Source organism: Erithacus rubecula, assembly GCF_903797595.1.
Source record: "Erithacus rubecula genome assembly, chromosome: 17".
In the NCBI taxonomy this organism is placed as follows: Eukaryota; Metazoa; Chordata; class Aves; order Passeriformes; family Muscicapidae; genus Erithacus; species Erithacus rubecula.
The window spans coordinates 6,924,607-6,947,916 of NC_136669.1; the positions used below are offsets into that span (position 1 = coordinate 6,924,607).

Genomic DNA, 23,310 nt, shown 5'->3' on the forward strand with positions numbered 1-23,310 from the left:
TCCCCCAAAGCTTTGCCTTCATGATTTTGTTGGCCCTGAAGATCTCTGTGCTTGGATAATTCCAGGGTGCACATTATGACTTGTGAATTATAAAAGTATTTGTGGGATTTTTTTTTTCTACCCAGTCTCATAACCTGAAAAGGGAAGCCAAGAGAGATACTCAAAAGCAAAAAAGAAAAAATAAAGCTCCCAACCTCCATCTTGTCAGCAATTTCTGACATACTAGGAACAATTGGTTTTATCTTCCCTCTTTAAACAATTAATGCTCAGATTAGGAGCATTATATATATTATAATTAATATATTAAATATTCCATTACAAAATGCATAATTTGTATTTATTTTGGTAAATGTGCCAGTTCTGTAGAGTTGCTTCAAATCTGATATCAGGTTTTATTTCACCTTAAGGAAATATTCTTGTGTGGTGCTGGGGAGAGGAAGGAATAGGAGATGGATACTTAAAATCTTTTGGAGCAATAGTCCCTCACTCCTAATCTGCCTCTGGGTCTAAATAATTGGGTTTTTGCCTGACATTTGTCACCCAGTTTCAAAAACTTCAGCCTCTTGTTCCTGGCCTTGTTTCATCTCCAGCTGCCAGTGACCACTTAAATAGGATTCTGGATTTATGGCTGCACGAGGAAAAGTAGGATGTTCTTAATTTAGACCTCTTAAGCCTGAGCTGGGCTGCTGCTCCCAGCCTGGCAAACACTGGGGATGTTTTAAAACCAAGTTTACTGAGGCCACACTTTTTAGGAGATCCAATCCTGTTATGCCCAAACTGGGACATCCAGGTGTTATTTTTGGGTTGTGTCCACAATCCTCCCCTTTTCCCCTGTGCTCCAGGAAGGTTTGGGAAGCAGGGGTGGGATGGATGGATGGTGGATGGATGATGGATGGATGGATGGATGGATGGATAGATGGATGATGGATGGATGGATGGATGGATAGATGGATGGATGGATGGATGATGGATGGATGGATGGATGGATGGATGATGGATGGATGGATGATGGATGGATGGATGGATGATGGATGGGTGGATGGATGGATGGATGGATGATGGATGGATGGATGGATGGATGGATGGATGGGTGGATGGATGGATGATGGATGGATGGATGGATGGATGGATGGATGGATGGGTGGATGGATGGATGGATGGATGGATGGATGGATGGATGGATGGATGGATGGATGGATGGATGGATGCCCTGATTTCAGTGACACAAACTCAGCTCAGTGTGACCTGATTTCAGCAGCACTGCCCGAGCTGGGCTCAGCTTGGCTTGCTGTGCTCAGAGCTTGCTGGAGAGGAGATGCTGAAAGATGCCCTGGGAAGGGCTTTTGTGGATCTTGGACAATTTCAAGTCCTTAACCCGAACCTGGAAAAATTCTGGGAGCAATTTGCTGTAGCTGAATTAATGAGTGTAGTATTTCCAGCGATTATTCACATTAAGTTGAAAAGTTGTTATTTAAAACCAGTTTTGTGAAGCCTCAGCAAGTTTGTGTTCACTCATCTGTTTTGGTTTTGTCTCCCCTTTTGCTTGGAGTAGAAAAATAATTCAGAGGAATTGTTTTTTTTGGGTTTGACACAATAGGAAATTTATGAAATCCAGAATGGTTTGGGTTGGAAGGGACCTTGAAGCTCATCTTGTCCCAACCCCCTGCTGGGGGACACTTCCACTATCCCAGGTTGCTCCAGCCTTGAACATTCCAGGGATGTGGCAGCCACAGCTTCTCTGGGCACCCTGTTCCATTCAGAACACTCCTGTTTTTAAAGGGTTTGGGTTTTATTTAATAATTATTTCTTTAATAATGTGTCCTGCATCCCTGCAGGTTGGAACACATCCCTGCCCTTCCATCCTAGTCAGGGAATATAGGAAATATCACCCAGCAGTGAATCTGGCTGAGCAGTGTGGAGAATTCCTGGAGTTTGAGGTGTTGAAGGAATGTGGCAGACTCCTGTCAGATGTCATTTGACAGCTTGATTAAATCCTCTCATCATACATTTATTTTTCTGGTGCTGAGAGTGAAGGTGGGAGGTGCCACTGGTGTATCCAGACTTTGTAGTGACACTGAATTATCCAACTGTGTCCATTCCCACGGGTGTTGGGATCACCTGAGAGGAAAATGCTCCCAACAAAATAAACCTGAAGGATTTGTTGAGTGTTAAATGAATTTCAGAAGCTCTCAGTCTGCTCAGTGCAATCAGAATCCTGCAGGAAGGCTGAGCAGCTCCACCTTGTCACATTCATCAGTGTTATCAACTCTCTTCTTATACCTGAAAGATTCCTGCATTCCCAGGGGAAAGGTGGATTTCACAATTCCTTCTAGATTAAGCAGCTTGCACTTGCCTTTCCATCATTTGGCTGTTTAAAATTATCCCATCTTTATTTGAGTGGTCTTTCACTGGAACACTGACAGATGAGATCTCTGCCTGCTTCCAAAATGAATTGCTGCTGGTTTCTGAGTCCTTACCTTGATATTATTTCAATTTTTCAAGTCATTTTTGGTGAGGAAACAGCTTTTCCTTCTGAATAAATGACTGAGAGATGGATTCTGTTCTTCAGAATTCCACCTGTGAATTAGAAAGCCTGCCACTAAAGAAAAACCCCAGAAACAACAAAACCAACCCCAAAACCCAAGCACAGGATTCTGAATGAAAATACATTCTGATTTTTATTATTAATGCAGGCTCTGCTCTCTGTGTCCTGTATTTCACTTTCACTCAGCCAGATCTATAACCAGCTACAGAGGCCTTTTAATAGAGCCAAAATATAGGAAATTATCAATAGCTGTGTCTGGGAGCTGGCCTGGCCAGGCACAGATGGTGCAGCAGAATCCTGCTTTAGTGATTAACTCAGCCTCCAGATGATTTCCTTGAGCAGCCAGCCCTGTGCTCCCTGCAGGAACAGAATCCCAGAAATTTGCTCCTGGGCAGCCTGGAGGGACTGGGATCTTCAAATTCCCAGCAGAGCAGGGCTTAGCAGGTCAGAATTGATCTGTTGAGTCCCATCTTACATAAACATTGAGTTAATTGTCATGTGCTGGGGATAAGGGATGCTTTGTGTGGCACCATCCTGTTCCTAAGGCCACATAACCTTCTGCTGGATCCTGGGAATTCTGACCTTAGAGCAGGCTGAGGCCCATATGGAAGGGAATCTCAGATAAAACTTGTCAGGTTACTCTCAAGAACAGTGTTTTGAATTTCCTTTAATCCTTTATTTAAAAAAAAAAAAGTGCTGGCAGCTCTTTTTTGTGGATGGTTTTATAACACTGCAGAGCTTACATGGGAAACAGCAACAATCCTATAGCTTGTTTTTTTATTGAGGCCTAAGAACTTCAAATGGATATTTTCCCCTGGAAATACCTTTTAGAGTTAATGAAAGCAAGTAGAAAAAATTGAAGGAGTAATGTGTGTGTGTGTGTGTGAGCCTGTGTTACCCATGTGGGGATCCTGGAGCTGCTGCTGCTGGGATTTCCAGGTAGGAATGCACTGGGCAATGTTCAGCAAGTCCTTTGTGTGGAAATTGGGAGGAAGAGCAATGGACTTGAACCCATTTTGCATCATTTTAATTTTAATGTCATTCTGCCATCAGGTTCCTGGTGGTTGTGGGATGCAGTGATGTGAGCAGAGATGGAAAGGCTGGGATGCAGGAAATGCAGGAAATCCCATTTCCCTCCCCAGTTAAAAGCCCAGCAGAGCAGAAGGTTGCTCCCTGCTCCTAGCCCAGGTGCCATCTGTTCTCAGGTGCTCTGCTGCTGTCCCATTTGTCCCTGTTTTTAAACCAGTTAGGATTCTTTCCTTCTCTAATCCCTGCTGCAAAACTGCTCTTCTCCATCTGGATCTCAAATCTATTCATGGCCAGTTTTTATGCCATGAATTCTTGTTCTTTTCTCTGAAATAGTTTTTTCTCTCTCTGCTATTTGCAAGCCTGAGGTATTTAACAGCCATAAACTGCTCAATGTTCTTCTGGCAAAGATAAACAGAAAATATTTTCTGGGCTCCAGAGGGAAGTGTTTCCACCTCCATCCTGGTTTAAAATCACCCATTTTGGATTAGAATGATTAGAATTAGTGCTAATTTGTTATCTGTATTAGGTGAGTGGCTGGGAATTATCACCTGCTTTAATCATCATATTTTTAATATATTGGAGAGCCTGGCAGTGACTGTTGGAGCAGTAAGTACTCATCAACCAGGCTAAATTTAATTATTTTATGTGAGAAAGTTTGAAGAAGTAATAGAATTGAGCTATGAGTAGCATCTTAATTGAAGTAAGGTTGGCTTGAGAGCTTCAGGATCAGCACAAGGTGGAAGAATCGTTGTGGGTGATAAATTAATTTAAATTAATCTGCTTTAGAAGCAGATGGGGTGGGATGGCACCTCGGGGTGTGGTGGAAGGAGGAAAGGTCATTCCTTGTTTATGGAGAGTTCCCTTCCTTCTGGCCTGCTGGATGAGAAAGTTCCACTTGTTTTGTGATGTCATTTTGGCCTGAAACTTAAGGAGGGAGAGACAAGACTGGGAAATGTTTGGAGGATTAAAGTAGTGATGAAAAAGTGGTTTTCAAACTGAGTTTGGCAGTCTCGTTTTCACATGCCCAGCTGACCTGCTAGGGAGAAACTTGATTTCTTTGAGTTTGACACATGGTTTGAAACATTCAATTAAATGTATTAAATGTCAGTGTATATTTTGCCAAACTAATCATCATTCCAGCCACTAAATACAAACTTCCTTGCCAAAGTGAGATAAAATTCCTGTGTGAGTGATTTGGATGCTAAAGAATTGTCTGAGAGAGAGTGAGCACAAAATTGTTTAATTACTGTAGAGTGCTAAACCTGCTAGTGGTGTAAGATGGGAATTTCAATGCTCCTGGAGTGAAAACATTAAAAGATGGTTTGTGTGTTGAGAAATTGCATATTTTAGCTGTCAAGGTTGACTCTTCCTTGAAGAGGAGGGGAGGAAATACCCCCAAAAAAACCCAACCAACCCCAGAAACCATCCCACACCCCCAACCCATTTACCAAACTGTTCTTTAGCAGAGAATGATCCTGTATTTGTGTAAATTTGGAGTCTGAATAGCTGGTTTGTTTATCCCCACGCCTGTTCTGCAGTTAAGAATAGTTCTTTATCTTCCCATTAAGACTGTATTATTTTACAGAAAAGTGGGTGGTATCCAATTTTACCCTGATATTGGCCCACTCCCAGCAGATCCCTACTGATTCTGAAAGATGTAAGAAATACCCACAAATACTTCCTCCAACAATGAATTCTGTACATTTTAAAGTCAGGAGCTCTGATACACTCAGGGTATAATCCAGCAGGAGTTGGGGTTACTTGATGTCACAGCCCCATAAAAAAAACTTCTATTTTCCAGGAATATTTTACATTAAAACAGCTGAACTGTCACACATCCTGGTGTTATTTGGGTTGTGCCTGTCCCTGTGTGCTCCAGAAGGGTTTGGGAGGATGGGATGGGATGGGATGGGATGGGATGGGATGGGATGGGATGGGATGGGATGGGATGGGATGGGATGGGATGGGATGGGATGGGATGGGATGGGATGGGATGGGATGGGATGGGATGGGATGGGATGGGATGGGATGGGATGGGATGGGATGGGAGCTGCATTATCCTCACCCTTGGCAGGAGCTTCATCTCTTGACCGCGCGGGAGCTTTGAGACCGAAAATGAGAAAATGGGGTGCAGGCAGCAAACCTGACCCTTTTTTTTTTTTGCTGTTAGCTGTGCTGAAGGTGCTGGGTTTTGTCTCCCAACAGCAACATCCCCTCGAGTGTCCTCAGAGCTGGAGCAGGCACGGCCCCAGACGAGTGGGGAGGAGGAGCTGCAGCTGCAGCTGGCGCTGGCCATGAGCCGGGAGGTGGCGGAGCAGGTCGGTGCCCGTGTAGGTTTTCCAAAATTGTCCATGCTTGGAGAGTTCAGATTTCAACCTGGTTTGTTTGGTTTTTTTAAATTATTATTTTCAGTGGCAGCTTGGCTTTGTTGCAGGTGTGTGGGGTTGTTTTTTTTTATTATTATTATTGTTGTTCTTTAAATCTCTTTTTAAAGTAACTTCAGCCTCCGTGCTGTTGAGACTAGTGGAAGATGACAGTCACTTTGTGAGAAGACTTTGTGTGGGAGGATGTTAATCATCACATTACTGAAGATGTTTTTTCAGTTAGGAAGAGCTGAAAACATGACTGGTCCTGAAAAGCTTCATTAATGTCAGTGGATTCTGATTCCTGTGGAATTTGGAACGGTCTGTTTGTTTGGTGGGAGTTTCTGGAACAGGAGGGTGACCTGACACAAAGTACCAGAATATATTAAAAAATTTGGTTTAAAGGAAATTGACTCCTAATCTATCACCTGGGTTATGTTACTGTGCTAATTCTTATGAGATTCATTCTGAATTTGGAGTAAATTTGGATAAAATGGCTGCATTTTAATGTATAACAAAGTCAAATCTCAGCTCTGAGTAAAAATTCAAGCCATACTGTGTGCCTGTAATATTTTAGAGGCTTCCTCTGACAATTTAGTTTACAGCTGTATATTAAACGTGAGTGCTTGGAAAGGGAAACTATCACCCAGTAAACTTCATCATTATTGGGCAATAAAGGGAACCAAAATACAAATCAGAATCTAAACATTTGAAGTAGCTTCAAAAATGGCAAGCTGGGGGATTAGTCAACTTCTGAGAGACATGATGCAAATAAAGATGTTTAAAGGAGTTGAATGTGGCATAAACATTGTAGTTACAGATGTTTCAACCTTCAGATTACACATGGAGTTGGCAAGACTTGATTCCCTTGGTGGATCTTGCACCAGCGTGGAGGGAAGTGAACAAAAGCCAGGGAAATTTAAGTTTAGCTCCCTACAGCCTCAGTAGTGATTTGAATGCTGAAAAAGCATTATGCTGATGGAAAAATGAGTTGTTCACTTGAATTTTGGAAAGTATAAAACACCACCAGGGTAAATCCCAACCAGCAAACTGGCTGTTGTGGTGACCACGGGGTCGGGGTGCTCCCGAGGCAAGAATCACAGGAAAACTCCTTTCCCTCATTTGTGCTCTGTGACAATTCCAGCCCAAAAGCATCCCCCTGTGGAGCACAGGGTGGCAGGGCTGGAGCCCTGCAGGGAGCAGCAGCTCAGAGCAGCTCATGGTTTCTATCACCAGTGTTGATTTCCTTTGCAGGAGGAGCGCCTCAGACGCGGAGATGATCTGAGATTACAGATGGCTCTGGAGGAGAGTCGCAGAGACACAATTAAAATTCCCAAAAAGAAGGAGGTAGTGCCTTCGCCTAAGAAATTCCTGGTTATGCTGCCAGAAGCTGAGATACAGTAACACAAACTTAGCTTAATACTGAGCTCTTCTGTGCTTTTGGGTTTGCTTTGTTGTGTAGCTTAAAGCTTCTTCCACGCGGGTTAAATTTGGAACTAGTCAATGCAGGCGTGTAAAAGGAAAAAAAAAAAAAAAATAATAATTGCTTCTTCACTCTCATGGGGTTGTACTTCAGCCTGACACTGCTCTTGAGTAAAGCTCAGCTTTTTCCTGCCCTCAGCACACCACTCTGCTGGACCTGATGGATGCCCTGCCCTCCTCGGCACCGGCCCCACCCAAAAGCGAGCCCTGGGGACCTCCTGCTGCTGCTGCTGCTGCCAACCAGACAGATCCCTGGGGAGGATCCACAGCTGCAGCCCCTGCCTCTGACCCCTGGCAGTCATTTGGTAAGAACAAACTGCCAGGAGCAATGGGGTTTTGAAGGTTTTGCTTCCTAACCTTGAGCTTTTCAAAGTTTATCAATGTCCAGTTTGTGTACAGATCCATTTTCATTCATTCCACTTAAGCAGAAAGCAATGGCAGTTGCATTTTAATAATAAATTTAATAATACTCTTTTTTAAGCAGTTGGGTTTTTGTGGGTGCAGTTTGAATCCTAAGGAAGAGGAGAGTGGCACTTCTGTTGTCTTTACAGCAAAACTTGTGCAACTCGTGTCTCACTGCTGCTTATGTCCAGTGCCATGGGTTTAGACTATTCCCAGAATTTAATCTGATATTTAGGCAGGGTGCTGAGCTTAGGAAAGCCATCAGTCTGATTTATTTTTTTTAATTGCCCCTAGAGAATTGGGATGTATTTGTGTATGGACAGAACCAAAAGGATTAAATTACATAAATGAAGATTTTTATAGCAGATAAAAAAAAATCAGGTTGCCATTTAAAATATTTATTGTTCCATAGTATTTCAATGCTAAATCCATGGAATATTTCTGAATGGAAAAATGCAGTGTTTCACATTTTAAAGAGCAACTAAGCCAAATTTTTGTGGTTTTTTGTGTGGTCTGGTGAGCTGGTGTCTGGGTCAGCCACAGCCTGTCCAAGGAGTTACTCCTTTGATAAGGAAGTGGGTGATTCCTCACAGTGTTACACTTGGAACTGGAGCTGAATTCATTTTTTGTTGGAATTTTTGATTTTTTTTTTTTTAAACAGGGAGTTTCTGTGCAAGGGAGTTTTCCATGAAGGTTGACAGCTTTGTTTTGTCAGCTCTGCTTTGGGCTGGTGATTCTACAACCTCTGCTCTTAAGCACTTCAAAGTTATTTGCATTCCACACACCAGCATCAGATTTCTGATGGAAAATTGGAAGTTTAAGAGTGAAATGCCTTGTTTGGGGTTTTTTCCCCTGCTCATGATGGCATTAAAGGCACCTACAGAGCTCCTGAGCCAACTGCCAGATCATCATTCCAAGTGTCACCTGTTTTTTTGGTGATAAGAATTGAGAAAAGCCCAAATTTTTGGCCCTAAAGCCATTCAGTTTATTTTTCTATGGCTGAAAGCAACCAAAATCCACCCTCCTCAAATCTCCTGCCTGATGTGTCACCCTCTGACAGGATTTTCCTTGTACCAGTTCCAGCTGTAGCATTTCCTTGGTGCTTCCCAACTTTCTTACACCACAGCACCAGCCCTGCTTCCAGCCTGCTGGACTCTCCCAGGGATAGTCTCAAAGATACAAATTTATGAATTTGATAAAAAAATGACTCATGGAACTGCATTTCCCAAATCCTGCCAGTGCTGTGGTGGTTCAGTGGAGCTGATGGAAGCTCCGGGATGGGATTTTCCTGAGCGCTCTCATTTTGGCTGCTTGCTTTAGGAAAAAAAAAAGACATTTTGGGAAGCTGCTGTTGATGGGAAATGCTGTCATGAGTGTGGCCTTGCTCCTAACTCAGCACTGGGGGCAGATGAAGGAAATGGGAGTACTGGTGTGGGAATAATGGGGCTTCCTTGGAGAGTTTTGGCATTTCCTGCTCCGGAGCTGTAGCGACCACGTGGCTGCTGATGAAACAAAACCCAAAATTCCAGCTGGAATTTGTGCCACTGTGTACAGCATTCAGTTGATTTACAGGAATATTGGGATGCCAGGGGGGGTTGAATGGAGTTTTGAAAGCTAAAATAATTCTCAGTTGTAATTTGAAACCCACAGGATATTAAAGGTAAGAGTTGTTGTGTGTGGGTGATTCCATCCTGCTCTCTTGGGTTATAAAATCCTCACTTGGGAATTAAACCTTTGGTGATTGAATTTGTAGGAATGAGGAGTTGTCAGCATCTTCCAGTTAAAATGAGAACCCTGAATATACAAGCATTGGGTTAAAAAAATAAAGGGATATCACTGGGCAGCTTAGTGTCAGGAGTGCTTAGAAATGGAATAAAAAAGCACAGCTGGCTCAGGGAAGCTGATTATACTTTTATAAAATAGCAGTGTGGTTAGAAGAGTTGGAAAACATTCCCTTTGAAGCTTACAGATTCCTTTGTCCAAGGGTTAATGTTGTGTATCTCACACCTTTTACCTTTGGGCTTTTTATAAACTCACTTTCCTCGAGTTCATAAATAGACCCTGTGATTTAGGTCACCTCCAGCCAGGGATTGTCACTTGTGGTGGCAATGTCAGGAACAAAGGCAAGTTTATTTTCTTGTTGGAGCTGCAGGTATTTGTATCCAGGTTCAGAAAGGAGAATTGTTTCTTCCTCTGCCTTGCCCAGAATTTCCTGGTGCTGTTGTTGTTCAGAGTGTGTGACAAATGCTGGGAGTTGCTGGTGCTGAGCTGCTGCTGCCATTTCTGCTCAGCACTAATTGGGAGTGAAGGCTCTGGGAGGGGTCAATCCCCAAGGAAAACTTTCCAAAGGGAAGCTGCACTCACTTCTCCTCCTCCTGCTTCTTCTTGCAGGTGCCAAACCAGCTCCTTCTGTTGACCCTTGGGCAGCACCAGCAGGATCCACAGCTCAGCCTCTGGCCAAAAATGTGGATCCTTGGGCTCCTGCTCAGCCATCTTCTACTGCAGCAAAATCTTCTGTGGATCCTTGGGGATCAGCACCTGCAAACAAACCTCTCTCTACTTCTGGTGAGCAACGGTCTCATCCCATTTCCATCTTATTTGAGTAATGAGGAGAAGTCCAAATGATTTTCTTGCATTGTGTGGTTCAAAGAAACTGAACAATTGGCAGAACTGGTCTTCAAAGTGAAAGGGACTTGTAATAACCAGCAGGAAAAAGAAATTTAAATGTAATTATTGGGACTTAAAGCTCTGAATTTGTGGTGCTGCTTCCTGCTCTGTCCCTTCCATATCTCCTCCTGGTATTTGTGGCTGCCTGCTGAGCACTTGGGACTGCTGCTGCTCTTGGGTTTTATCTTTAATTAGACAAGGACTTAATTTCTGGCAATGAATGATACTCTAATTTCACCTTCCCTCATGATAAATAGCTCTGCAGATGGATGTGTCTGCAGATGTAGATTGACAGGTTGAGCAGCTCGGAGGAGACTTTTAGAGGTGCAAATGAAGGTTTGTTCCTTCAGACTGAGGGTGTGAAACCTTCCCTGAGCCCTGCTAAAGGTGCTGCTGTAATTATCTGTTCATACTCTGTAACTAATGCAACCTTGATGAGTCTTAATACCTGGAATTTTCATATTGGCACCGTTGCTAAAAGCATCCAAAATGCATTTTCTGCTTGTCATTCATCCCAGTACACAGCAGACAAAGGAATCTGAGTGCTGGAAAAAGTTGTCTAAGCAGCTTTTCCCTGGGCAAAGGGCAGTAAGTGGAGCACTGTGAAATGAGCCTTTAGCTATGGTAGCTCTTTGTTCTTGATAAACATTGTTTTTATATTCAATTTTCACTCTTTCTCTTGGGGTTTGTCATCTTGTGCTCTTCTTGCTTGAAACGTGTTGAAGGTTAAAAGTAAATTAAGAAAACATTTCAGCTAATTAAAAATACCCACACAAACCTTAAAGCTGTACAGGAGTGTGATTGCTGATGATTTAGGTGTGGTTTTTCTGCCTCCAGTTTGAGGTAAGAGTGTGTCCACATTTTGAAGTGATGTTTCATGGACTGCAAGCTCTGGGCGAGTGCTGGTGCTTCAGCTAACGGGGCTTTACCATCTCCACAACCTCTGCTCTGGCATTGCTCCTCCTTTCCACTTGGGAAGCAGAAGTGAAATCATCACTGGTGGTGTTTTCCTCAAGGGCTGATTAACACTTGATAGTTGAGGCTGTAAATCCACTTCTGTTCTCTCCTTCCACAGCAAGATCTGCTTGTTTCTAATGCAGACACTCAATCAACCAAACCCCAGCATGCTCAGGTGTGCCCTACACTGATCCAAAAGCAAACTGCTCTGATTTAGTTGTTCCATTGTCAAAAAGGACAATTCTGTGACATTCTCCTTCTCCCAGCTCCTGGCTCAGAGTGGGAGCACTCCCAGCTGCTGCCCTGGAACCTGTGGTGGCTTCTTGGTAACAGGAATGGGTTAGGAATTGCTTCCAGGAGGATCAGCTGTGTGATGCAACTGAAGATGTGTTAATGACAGGGCTGTCTTGTTGTTTTGAACAGGAAGTACATCTTTTGACCTCTTCAGTAATTTGAATGGTACAGTTAAAGATGATTTTTCTGAATTTGACACACTTCGAACTTCCAAAAAGCCAGGTACGAATCAAATTCTTAGCATGTGGCCAGGTTGGGTGACAGTCACAGCAACAAATGTCTCTGTTCTTCAGTTTTATTGGACCAAAAAAATCAGCTTTCACAAAGGGAAGGAAGTGATGATGCAGCAGTAAAAGCTCCTTGTTCACATTTTGGCCTGTGCATGAACTCCTGGGGAATGGGCCTTTTGTAATCCATGGAATTGCACCCTGTGACCTTTTGTGCATTGACCCAGAAATTTGCTGGACTTCTTAATTTCCAATGTCCAGCATGTTTGGAGCAGGGCTTATGCTCAGAGACTGAGCCAGAACCATGCTGACTGAATCTCTTAAATGTGTAAATTCCAGTAAGAAGATGAGAAAATACCTTCTGTGAATACTCTAATTTATTTTTTCTCTAATCAGTGGTCAGTAAATCAAAACTGCCAGACCCTGTGGGTGCTGTGGTACCATTGCTCTCAGGATGGTTCTGCCTGAAGCACAGCTGGGCTTTTTGAGAAGAAAACCCTGGGTGGAATCCAGCTAGGAAGGGCACAGCAGTGGTGTAGGGCCAAGGCTTTGGAGAATCTGTTCCTTGGAGCCTGTGAGTCCCACCTGGAGCAGCAAAGCTGTGGGAATCCCATCAGTAGAGCACTGCAACTCTGACTGTAGCTTCTTCATGCTCTGCTAAAGAACATTGACCTGCTTGCATGCTGAGAGGGTGTAACAGCCTGAAACACTGAGCCCTGACTAACACAAACTGAGCACAAAGCACTTCTGCTCTCACACACTGAGGCTCCTCCCTGCCTGGCTCTGTGCATTAACCAGGAGTTTTGTGTCCCTTTGTGTTGTTGCAGCTGAATCAGGTTCCACTCTGCCGTCTCAGCACAGCGGTACCACGAGTCCTGATCTCTTTGAGTCCCAGCACTCGAGTGGGACCTCAGGCAAACAGAGCACGGCCAGGAAAACCCCAGAGTCCTTCCTGGGCCCCAATGCTGCCCTGGTGAACCTGGATTCTCTGGTGTCTAAGCCACCACAGCCTGTTACTTCTCTGAACCCATTCTTGGCACCAGGTTGGTTTCTGCAAAATCCTTCACGTTTTTGTTTGAGCTTTTCCTTCCTGCAGGAAGATTCTGCACAGCTCAGTGCTGCTGGGGTTAGAGGTGGGTGTTTGAGGCTTGGTTTGCTTGGTTACTTCAGCCAGCAGATCATGAGCAAGGGCAGGAGGGTCTCAGAGGGGCATCCTGGGCTCACCCAGCACAGGGATAGTCCCTGAAAACACAAGGTCTCTGCTCTTGATCTGCACTTGAACTTTATTCCAGCAGTTCCTCTCACTCAGAATTATGTGTGTTAGAAGGTTTGGGGTTGTTCAAAATCCAAACAGGTAAGATTACCTTGGGAAGGTGATAATGGAAGAAGGTTGGAATTGCCCTTTTCCTGGGGCTTCAGCAGGCACAGGAGACCTCTGACTGCAGCCTGAGATCCCAGAGAGCAAACTCTGCAGGGTAATTCAGTGAGCTGCTGGCTACTCTGTCTTAGGCTGGCCCAGTGAGCCAGTTTTGATCTGAGAAAACATTCTCAGTGTATTTTGAAAAAAAAAACTTTGGCTGTTGCAGTTGTCCTGCAAGCTGGGCCTGTTAGAAGTGAGCCCTTGCTTGGAGCAGACTGAAATTATGACACCAAACATGTTTTTTGAAAGCTGAATTTGCACTGATGTTTTCCTGTGTTGCTCATAGAGTGAAACACTTGGAAATACTCTTTCAGTATTTATTTTCATCACTCTTCCAATGGAAGAAAAAGTGGATTTATTAAAATCCTTGGGTAGGAAAAAAGCAGTGATTCTGAGCAGTGAATTCTGCAGCCTTGGCAGTGAGCAGGGAGAGAGAGGAAATCTGTGTATCTGCCCTTCCCGGGTACTACAAAAAGTTTGTGAGGGGTCACTGGGCCATCCAAATAATCCTGGGCTTGCAGAGTAAAAGGAATTTGCAGGGCTGGCAGCAGTCCAGGGAACCTCAAAGGCTGGGAAAGTTGTGCTCTGCTTTTTCGAGCACCGCTGTAATTCGGAAACAAGTTGTTTACTTTGGGAATTCTTGTCCGAGCTCGGTGCCAGAAACATGAAAATGGAGGTGGCTGCTGAGAGCTTGGAGCAAATGTACAAATCACAGAATCCCAGGATGGTTTGGAAGGGAGCTTAAAAGGGCAGGGACACCTTCCACTATCCCAGGTTGCTCCAAGCCCATCCAACCTGGCCCAGGGATCCAGAAGCAGCCACAGCTCCACTGGGAATCTGTGCCAGAGCCTCCCCATCCTCCCAGGGAAGGGTTTCTTCCCAGTATCAGATGTAAACTCACTCTCTGCAGTAAAGGAGCACAGACAGACTGCAAAGTAGCATTTAAAAAATTAAATCAGTGATGTAGATGTTTTGGTTAGGGCTTTTGCAGGTAACCAAATTTGGAAGCTCTGACTCTAGTCAGGGCTTTTGGAACTGGGAGCTGTTGGTCAGTGAAGGAGTGTTGGAGGTATTGGCTGCTTCAAGGGAGCAGACTGTGCTTTACTGGGGGGCAGACCAGTTTCTCCATTTTCCCCTCTTCTCCTTCTTTTTCTCACTTTGCAAATATTCAGAGTGCTTTTTTTTTTCCTTCTTTTTTTTTTTTTAAACCCTAATAGCCCAAAATAGCCTTGCCAGTCAAATTAACTGAAAAGAAAAGTGTTAAATACCTTGTAAAAAAAAAAAAATTAACACACACGTAATTCCCCCCCAAATACCCTCCACAGGGCATTTTGAGGATGGGGATGCACAGAGGGAGTGTTCTTTGCCAGGAAAAGATGATTCCAGACCCCAGTGTTGATGGCAGTGTGTTGCTTTCAGGCTAGGAGAGCAGTGAAAAGGATGTAACAACAATACTTCCTTCAGGCAGAAGAGAAGCAAAAAGCCCTTTATTAAAGACATAAACCACATTTTTATAGACTAGATTGTGGAACAGACTCAGTTCCACTGGTGCAAGCAAGGTGACATCCCTTAAATATGCTTTCATGGAAACATCATGTCTGTCATGCATCCAGCAGTGCTGGAGTGAGTGAGTTGGGGGTCTCTGAATTCTTAAGAGATAAATCAGAGTGCAGGGGTCATGTGCATGGTTTATACGTAACCTGGTGTGTTGAGAAACTGGAATTCTGATAGGTTAAGGAGTGCTGGTCCGAGTTTGTGTCTTAGCTTGTGGGAAGATTCTATATAAGAGTGTGCACTGGGGAGAGTTAGTGCTTTGCTGCTTTCCCTGCCATGGCTGTGCTTTTTGTTTTTGCTCACCACCATCAGTCAACACCCAATGAGAAGGCAGGAGCTGCTGCAGCTTCCTGGGACCTTTGACAAGAGCAGCTTCTACTTATTTTTAAGACTTTATACCTAAACATAACATAGACTTTGATGTCTGTAACTGTGCCTTTTAAAACTGATGTGCTTCTGCAATAAATAACCTTTCAGCAACTCTCAGCTACATTGCTCATTTAAGATAACCCCACAAAGTTGGTGCCTAGAGCAGGGGAGGTCGTTAACCTCACACAGCAGGTGCTTAATCATTGTTATAATTCTTTCTCTTATGTTTTCCTTGAGAAAATCCAAGCTGCACCTTTCCCTGGCTTTCAGCAGTTCCCACAGCAGTGCCTCTCTCTCCCTTCTCTCCACGCAGGCGCCGCTACCACAGCGACTCCAATCAACCCCTTCCAGGTGAACCAGCCTCAGCCACTGACCCTGAACCAGATGAGAGCCAGCCCCGTGCTGGGGAGCAGCCCCTCGTTCAGCACCGTGCCCCCAATGAGCATGGAGCCAATACCTCTGTCTTCCATGGCCCCCGTGCCCGTGGGGATGGCACCGCTGCCGGCCATGGGCACCATCAGGATGGGCCAGGGGCTGAGCATTGCAGGATCAATGCCCCAAGCTCTGCACAGTACAGGAATGCCACCTGCAGCCTCCCAGGCTGCAAATACAACTAACCCTTTCCTCCTATAAAGACCCAATTAAAGGAACTTTTCTTTTCCTAGTGTTTCCAGGCTGAAGTCTTTCCAGCGAAACGAACGTGGCCTGTGTGGACTGAACGGTGTGTGAGAGACTTGGAAGTAGATTTGCAGTTTACAGTAATGATCTTTGAAGAGTTGTCTCTACTTACCAGTTAATCTAAATCTAGTCTTTGCTACAGATGGTACCTTACTTTGGCTTGTTGAGCATCATGTGAAATGTTCAGACTTTTCACCAAAGTTAGATCCTGCCCATTTTTGTTACTTTGTTAATCATTTCAAACACTCTTTCTAGGGAGAGAACCTGCCATTGGAAAACTCCCTTGGCTATTTTGTAGATGTCAGATCATGTGCTGGATTCCTGAATTTACTCTTCCCCTGCATCTGTCACTTCCTCTGCCCGTAAGATAGAGCTGAGATTCCGAGTGCTGGTGAATGTTTTGCACATACTACACACAGTTCTAGACTGTTGGTTCACCCATAGTCCTTACTCTTAGAAGAGACCGACCCGGAGGGCCCAGGGGGGCTTGGTTTTTATGCATTAAAACATTGCAAACTCGCACTGCTTTGGTATCTCTGAGGTGTGACTGACAACAGCAAGCTTGTCTCAAAAGGAAAATAACACAAAACCCCAGACAAAACACCCAAGACCATGCTCGAGTTGTGCTGTCGTGTGCAGTGTTGAATTCCTACACTACTCTAAGGACTCCTGGAACTCTCTGTGAGTGGCTGCACTCGTGCTGAGTGAGTGTCCTGCTCTGTGCTTGTCCAGTACCAGCTTCGTTTGGAAGTTTTTTTCATGTGTATTTTGTTTTTATTTGACTTACAATGTGAGTTGAAAGAAAAAAAAAAAACAAAAAAAGGAAAAAACCAGGAAAAGGAAAATGAAAAAAAAAAAAAAAAGAAATACAGTGGGACAACTTTGGATTCAGTTTCACCGGGGCAAGCTTTAAAACTAATTCAGGCTTAACCTTGCTATATGCAGTTACTCTTGTATACTTTTGCACATATTTTGTTTAGTACAGTTTCATATTTTGAGTTTGCAGAGTTACCTAATAGTCCTTTTTTTGCTAATTTTTATAATGTGGTTCTTATTTAACTGTCTGGTTTTGATAGATTTATCAAGTCTGGCTGAAAAATTAAGATATTGGCAAATGTCATTTTTATGGTTTTAATGCCCTCTTATTTATGGTTTTCGCTCTTTGTTTCTGTAAAGAGAGTTTAAAAGGGAAGATTAACACTAAAATATTTACTTTTAAATGAAGTATTCATAATGCAAATCAAAAACAAATCCTCGTGACTAATTATTTTTAGATGAATTGAATTTGAGCATAACATGATTTAAGACTACATTAAAAAGAAAAAACACTAAAGTCGCCTTTCCCTTGATTTGTTCCTGTTTCCCAATCCCCAGACTGGACAGACTTTTAGCCTTGATGAAGATCCCAAGAGAGGCTGTTTGGTTTTATTTTCCTTGTAAAACTTGAGGAGTTGTTAAAAATCCTGATGTACAAACACAGCTTGTTTTATTTTATCCACTGATTTTTCCTCTTGAAAGGTGCACTCTGTAGGATAACTGCTTCCATGTCCAGCCATCCCTTGGGAGCTGAATTATCCCTTTTTAATAAATTGTCATGTCTGGACTCCTCACCACACTCAGGGGTTCTGCTGGAGCCCCAGTCTGAGCAGGGCTGAGCTCTGCTCTCCCAAAAATCCATGGAAAGGGATTTTTCCTGCCTGCTGGGCGCCTCTGAACTGACTTGGTGGCCTTTCCTTAATTTAAGAGGGGGAAAACAGAATTTGCCAGAGTTGTGTTGTGGTGGAACAATTCCCTGTGGGGCCAGAGAGGGGCTGGATCCCATGGAAGGACTGGGATCCATCTCCTGGAGGGGAGGCTGAAGGATGAGCAGATTTAGGGACACAACCCCAGCCTGGAGCTGTACAGAATGCTCAGTGTGTGGATGTTCCTCTGCAGATGTTGGAACCTCTGGAATTGGCAAGGAGGATTCCCAATCCTTGTTTTTATAGAGGAGGGAAGAGGATTGCTGTCCACACCCAGCCTGCCTTTAAAAACAAAACCAAACCCCATTCCTGTTGCCTTTCAGAGCAAAGAAAAAGAGTTTTTCTGTTGTTGTTGAAGTTATTGAGAGGTGTAGAGCAGGAAGGGTGTGATTCTTGCAGATGGGGGGGGAAGTTTCCAGCTGATCTGTGACAAGATTCCTTCAGGGTTCTTTTCCCACTTGGATTTGATCAGCACTGGAATCAAGGTCACTCAGGGTGTTTGTCCCTTAATCTGTCCAGCCCAGAGTCCTGGCCACATCCTGGGGAACTTTTTAGAGGCAAGATGATAAGAAATATTGAAAGTGCTGAAATAATCTGCAGTTGGAGCTGCCACCAGGAATTGCTGAAGCTCTGCCTCTGGGAGGGAGCCCTGGCTTAATGCAGCTGTTGAATGGCAAGTTGTTGCTTTTCCTTCCAAATCACTGCCCCCTTTTCTATTAAACAGAGACATTTATGGCACAACAAACCCCAAGGAAGCTCCCTGAGGAGCCACAGCCCAAATTCTGGTGCTGGAAATCTTCAGGCTGAGACTAAGTAAGCTCAGATCCCAGCCTGGCACAGGGTTTGTGGCAGGAGCTGAGTTTAGGAGGAGAAAGAGCTGGTTTGGTAAATGTTCCTGGGCTGGGCTGTGACCCTGGGGGGTGACACAGGGGAGTCACTGTCCTGGGGATGCTCTGAATGGTCCAGCTCATTTTGTGATGATTTTCCTGCTCTCCAGGATAATCCTCCCTCCCTCCTGGCCCTCCCACATTCCTGGAGGATGTTTCTGTGTCCCATCACATCCCCTCTACCCTATTCCTCCATTTCCTCCTCTTCTCCTTCTTTTTCTCACTTTGCAAATATTCAAAGTGCTTTTTTTACCTTTTTAAATTTTTAAAGCATTAGTAGCCCAAAATAGCCTTACTGGTCAAATTGACCAAAAAGAAAAGTATTAAATATCTTGTTAAAAAAAAAAAATAAAACCACACATTCCTTGGCATACTTTCCCCCCCCAAATAAGCTCAGTTATTTATTCAGTTTTATGCTCTAGAGAAACTCAGCTCTGGAGGGGGCAGGCAGGGAAGCCCTGGTGGGTTGTGGTGGTTGCAGTTTTTGGGAAGTCCCATAGCCAGGACAGCTCTTGTCCCCCTTGTGCCCCTTTGCTGTTCCTGTTTGAGGTGTACTCTATGCCTGAATATTGCACAGGTGGGGAGAAAGAGGAGATTTCTTTTTCCCAGCAGAATCTCACACAACTCTTCCTTTCCAAGTGTTCCAATATTTCCCAAACTTCTCATAATCCCGGGAGCCGGCTGCTTTTTCTGGATTTGTGCTGACTATTGCCATTATTTACTGTATAAATAATTTATCATTTGTACTATTGTATCATAATGTCTGTATCTTTGTGTCATTTTTTTTTTCTTCCCCCCCCCCCAAAGCAATGTCACAGATGTGATATTTAAATGATGCCATCAGAACAGTGGAAAGACGAGGGGTTTGGAGGTGACTGGTCAGAATTAAAATTGTATTGCTTCTATTCCAGCTGTGTTGCTTTTTCCAAGCTTCTGCGTGGTGTTTGTTATCCCATTCCCACCCAAGCTCTGCTTGGAATTTTGCAGGAAGCTGCTGGTGGATTTGGGGTGAGGTGCTGGAAGGTTTGTGGCAGGAGGGATCTCCCTGTGATGGAGGGATGCTGTGGATTCCTTGGATGCATCCGTGGCTTCTCCCAGGACAGGCTGCTCTGGCTGGGAGAGAGGAGGGTTTCTATGGCTCACTGAAATCAGGCTCAGCTGAGCCCTTACTGCTCAATAAAAATGAAGATTTGTTGTGGTGCAGGTGACTGAATTCCTTCTTTAAACCACGCTGCCCCTGGCACTGGAGCAGCCCCAGGGAGGGAGCTCAGAGTGGCAGCTCTGGGTTTGTGTCAGGCAGGGATCTGGGGAAGGTGGCTGTGGAAGGAGGGCTGGGGAGCTGGGACAGACCCTGGGCACTCCTCACCTCCCACTTCCCTAGCTCAGCCTTGGCTCTGTCCCACGGATCCCGTGGCAGGATCACTTCCCAGCTTGGAACTGATTCAGGCTTCTAATTCTGGCTGCTTTAATTGAAGGGCACTTCATTAGCAGGCACCAGCAGGAGCTGCCTCTCCAGAGCCCCTCCAGGTTCCCTGTGCAGTTTGCTGCCAATCAGGCTGATCACTAATCAATGATCACTGATTAATGCTGAAGCTGTGCTGGGGCTGGAGCTGTGGCTGTGGGAAAAGCAGCTTTGGGGAGAAAAGTCTGGTTTGGTTTCAGCCAGAGCTGCCTGGGGGTGCTGGGGGAAGCTGCTGCCCCAGTAATGCTCCAGATTCCCTGGAGGAGCTGTGGCTGCTCCTGGAGCACTGGAAATGTCCAAAGTCAGGCTGGACAGGGCTTGGAGCAGCCTGGGACAGTGGAAGGTGTTGGGGTTGGAGCTGCATTGGCTTTAAGGTCCCTCCCAACCCAAATCATGCTGGGTTTCTCTGACTCCACTCCTGCCTTTTGCAATTGCACATTTTAAGCTAAATCCTCTTGCTGTATGGAAGATGTGGGAATGGCTCAGAGTGGAAGCTGTGCTGACTCTGATTTCTTCCACAAGAGCTGGATTCTGGAGGGTTCTGTGGGATTCTGGAGGGTTCTGGAGGGTTCTGTGGGTTCTGGTGGCTGTGTGAGCCAGGGGTTTCTGCTGACCTTGCAGAGCTGTTCCCCCATCCCACGTTTCCTTTTCCTCTCCTGAGGAGTGAGGAGGATTTGCCTGCTCTGCAGAGGAAAAGGACTCTGGATAAGGATTTATCTTTTGTTTTCCCCTCGCCCTTGCTGCTGTTAAGATTTTGCTGAGGTTGGTGTTGCTTCTGTGCTGGGCTGAGGGTGCAGCTCTGCCCCTTCTGCTGCTTTTCATGGAACTGTGAGGAAAGGGCTGGGCTCATCTCTGGCTTTGGCACAGCCTCTGCAAGACCCTGCAAGCTGCATTTCAGAGGACCGGTGGGATATATGAACCCCTCACGTTCAAAACTCCCATATTTTTCCAAATTAACTGTCAAGCACTTCCCAGGTCACCTTTTCCCCATTTCAGTTCATGACTAGGAAAACTTCATGAAAATTTGTCAGTGCTAATGAAGATGAATGAGTTCAGTGTTCACTTTGCTCGTATTTCCTTCCTATTTGAAGACTCCAAGAGGTTTTTTTAACCCTCCTGATCCCACCCATCCTCTCCCAGCCCTCCTGGAATTCTCCCCAGAATTGGGGAACCACCCCGAGTAACACCTGCAATGAAAAACCATCTTTGTGTCCTTCTTTCCTTGGAGCCTGTGAAAATCAGGTCTGTGTTCTTCCTAAAGGGCTTTTTCTGGCTATGGAATGAAATTCAGGGATTTTCCAAGCTCCAGGGAGCCAGTTCTGCTGTGCTGAAGCAGCCCTGGAGTCCGTGGGCTGCCTGGGGTTGTCTTGGGTAATGGTGATGGGGGATTTTTCTGCTTTTTTAATATCTTCATCAGCAAGTCTGGCACTAAATGGAGTGATGATATTCTCTGAGGTGAATTTGGGTACTTAAATATCCTGGCCTGAATAGGGAGCCAAAAATAGACACCTTCAGCAGCATCTGCTGCTCTTCCCTCTGAAGGACGAGGCTGGATCCCTCAGATCCTGCTGGGAATGTATCTTGTGTTATTCCCTCCCTCCCGGGGGCTCAGCCCCGTTCCCATGCCCAAAGAATGAGTTCTGAGGGGTTTGTGCTGTCCTCTGCTCCCCAGCCAGGAGCACTGGAGGCTATGGGAGCTCTGAGCCAGGTGGGAACTGCAGGTTTGGGAGTTTTTGCTTCCAAAAGTGGAGGTGGCTCCTGGGTTTGCAAATATTGAGTGTCTCAGAACTTGGGGTTTGAGGTTGCCCATGTTTGGATTTCTGAGCTGATGGGAAAAACTCTCAGGGACCCCCTCTGCACCCTGGGGGTGGATGTTGAGAGGGGACAGGGATGTCACTGGGTGGGGTTTCTTTGCTGGGGGTTGTATGGCCTGGGAAACTGGCCTGGAAACCATCCCAAACTGCAGCTGCTGGCTGCTCCAGATGTGCTGCTCAGCTGAGCCTGGACCTTGGGCTGGGTGGTAAGGGGTTCCCAGAGCCCTCACGGGGGTTCGGATCTGAGGGACACCCTGGACATGTCTTGGGGGGCTCTCCAGGGCCACCAGCCCGTCCAGCTGCTGCCAGCCCAAAGGGCAGAGGCCCAGGGTGGGGTTCCTGCTGCTCCCCCACATCTGGATGTCCCCAGGAACGGGGAATGCTCCACCCTGGGGGTGCCAGCCCAGCTCTGCCACTGCTCCCATCCCAGCTGTCCTGTCCTGTGACCCACATCCGTGTCCAGCACTGTGGATCCTCTATTCCCCTGAATCTTCAATGGGAGGAAATGCTGCAACAAAACAAACAAAAGATTGTCAAGAATTGGAGCCAAACCCCCGATTTTCTTCTTGCTCTGTGCTCGTGTTCGACTTTGCCCTATTCTTCTTATCCCCTTGGAGCATTTCACAGATCTCCTGCTCCCAACCCGACAGTGCTGCTGGGGAGAAGCTGCTGTCAGCTTGGATCCATCTCGTTTTCAGACGGAGATCGTTCCCTGGTGTAAAGCAGCCTGGAAGCCTCGGGGCAGAGCTTGTGGATGCTCATATCCCCGCTCAGATCCCCGCTCAGATCTCCGCTCAGATCCCCGTTCAGCCCTGCTCAGACCCCCGCTCAGATCCCTGCTCAGATCCCTGCTCAGATCCCTGCTCAGATCCCCGCTCAGATCTCCGCTCAGATCCCTGCTCAGATCCCCGCTCAGATCCCTGCTCAGATCCCCGCTCAGATCCCTGCTCAGATCCCCGTTCAGCCCTGCTCAGACCCCCGCTCAGATCCCTGCTCAGATCCCCGCTCAGATCCCCGCTCAGATCCCCGCTCAGCCCCGCTCAGATCCCCGCTCAGCCCCACTCAGATCCCCGCTCAGATCCCTGCTCAGATCCCCGCTCAGATCCCCGCTCAGATCCCCGCTCAGATCCCCGCTCAGATCCCTGCTCAGCCTCGCTCAGATCCCTGCTCAGATCCCCGCTCAGATCCCTGCTCAGCCCCACTCAGATCCCCGCTCAGATCCCTGCTCAGATCCCTGCTCAGCCCCGCTCAGATCCCTGCTCAGATCCCCACTCAGCCCCGCTCAGATCTCTGCTCAGATCCCTGGTCAGATCCCCACTCAGCCCTGCTCAGATTCCCGCTCAGATCTCTGCTCAGCCCCGCTCAGATCCCCGCTCCGATCCCTGCTCAGATCCCCGCTCAGCCTCGCTCAGATCCCT

At 45.8% G+C, this 23,310-nt stretch overlaps 1 protein-coding gene across 11 annotated transcripts in view; it reads left to right on the plus strand.

The window, feature by feature from the left end:
• Positions 1 to 18,619, plus strand: part of EPN2 (epsin 2) — a 54,141-nt gene extending 35,522 nt beyond the window's left edge. For 4 of the 11 annotated variants that reach the window (XM_079320259.1, XM_079320255.1, XM_079320258.1 and 1 more), the window contains 7 exons: positions 5,780 to 5,904; positions 7,192 to 7,284; positions 7,559 to 7,724; positions 10,213 to 10,386; positions 11,869 to 11,961; positions 12,794 to 13,009; positions 15,623 to 18,619. In XM_079320259.1, the coding sequence (XP_079176385.1) occupies positions 5,780 to 5,904; positions 7,192 to 7,284; positions 7,559 to 7,724; positions 10,213 to 10,386; positions 11,869 to 11,961; positions 12,794 to 13,009; positions 15,623 to 15,942 (1,187 nt within the window). In that variant the 3' untranslated portion in view covers positions 15,943 to 18,619. The remainder of the gene's footprint in view (positions 1 to 5,779; positions 5,905 to 7,191; positions 7,285 to 7,558; positions 7,725 to 10,212; positions 10,387 to 11,868; positions 11,962 to 12,793; positions 13,010 to 15,622) is intronic. The other 7 variants (XM_079320263.1, XM_079320264.1, XM_079320261.1 and 4 more) reach the window with 3 other exon arrangements.
• Positions 18,620 to 23,310: the final 4,691 nt, after the last annotated feature.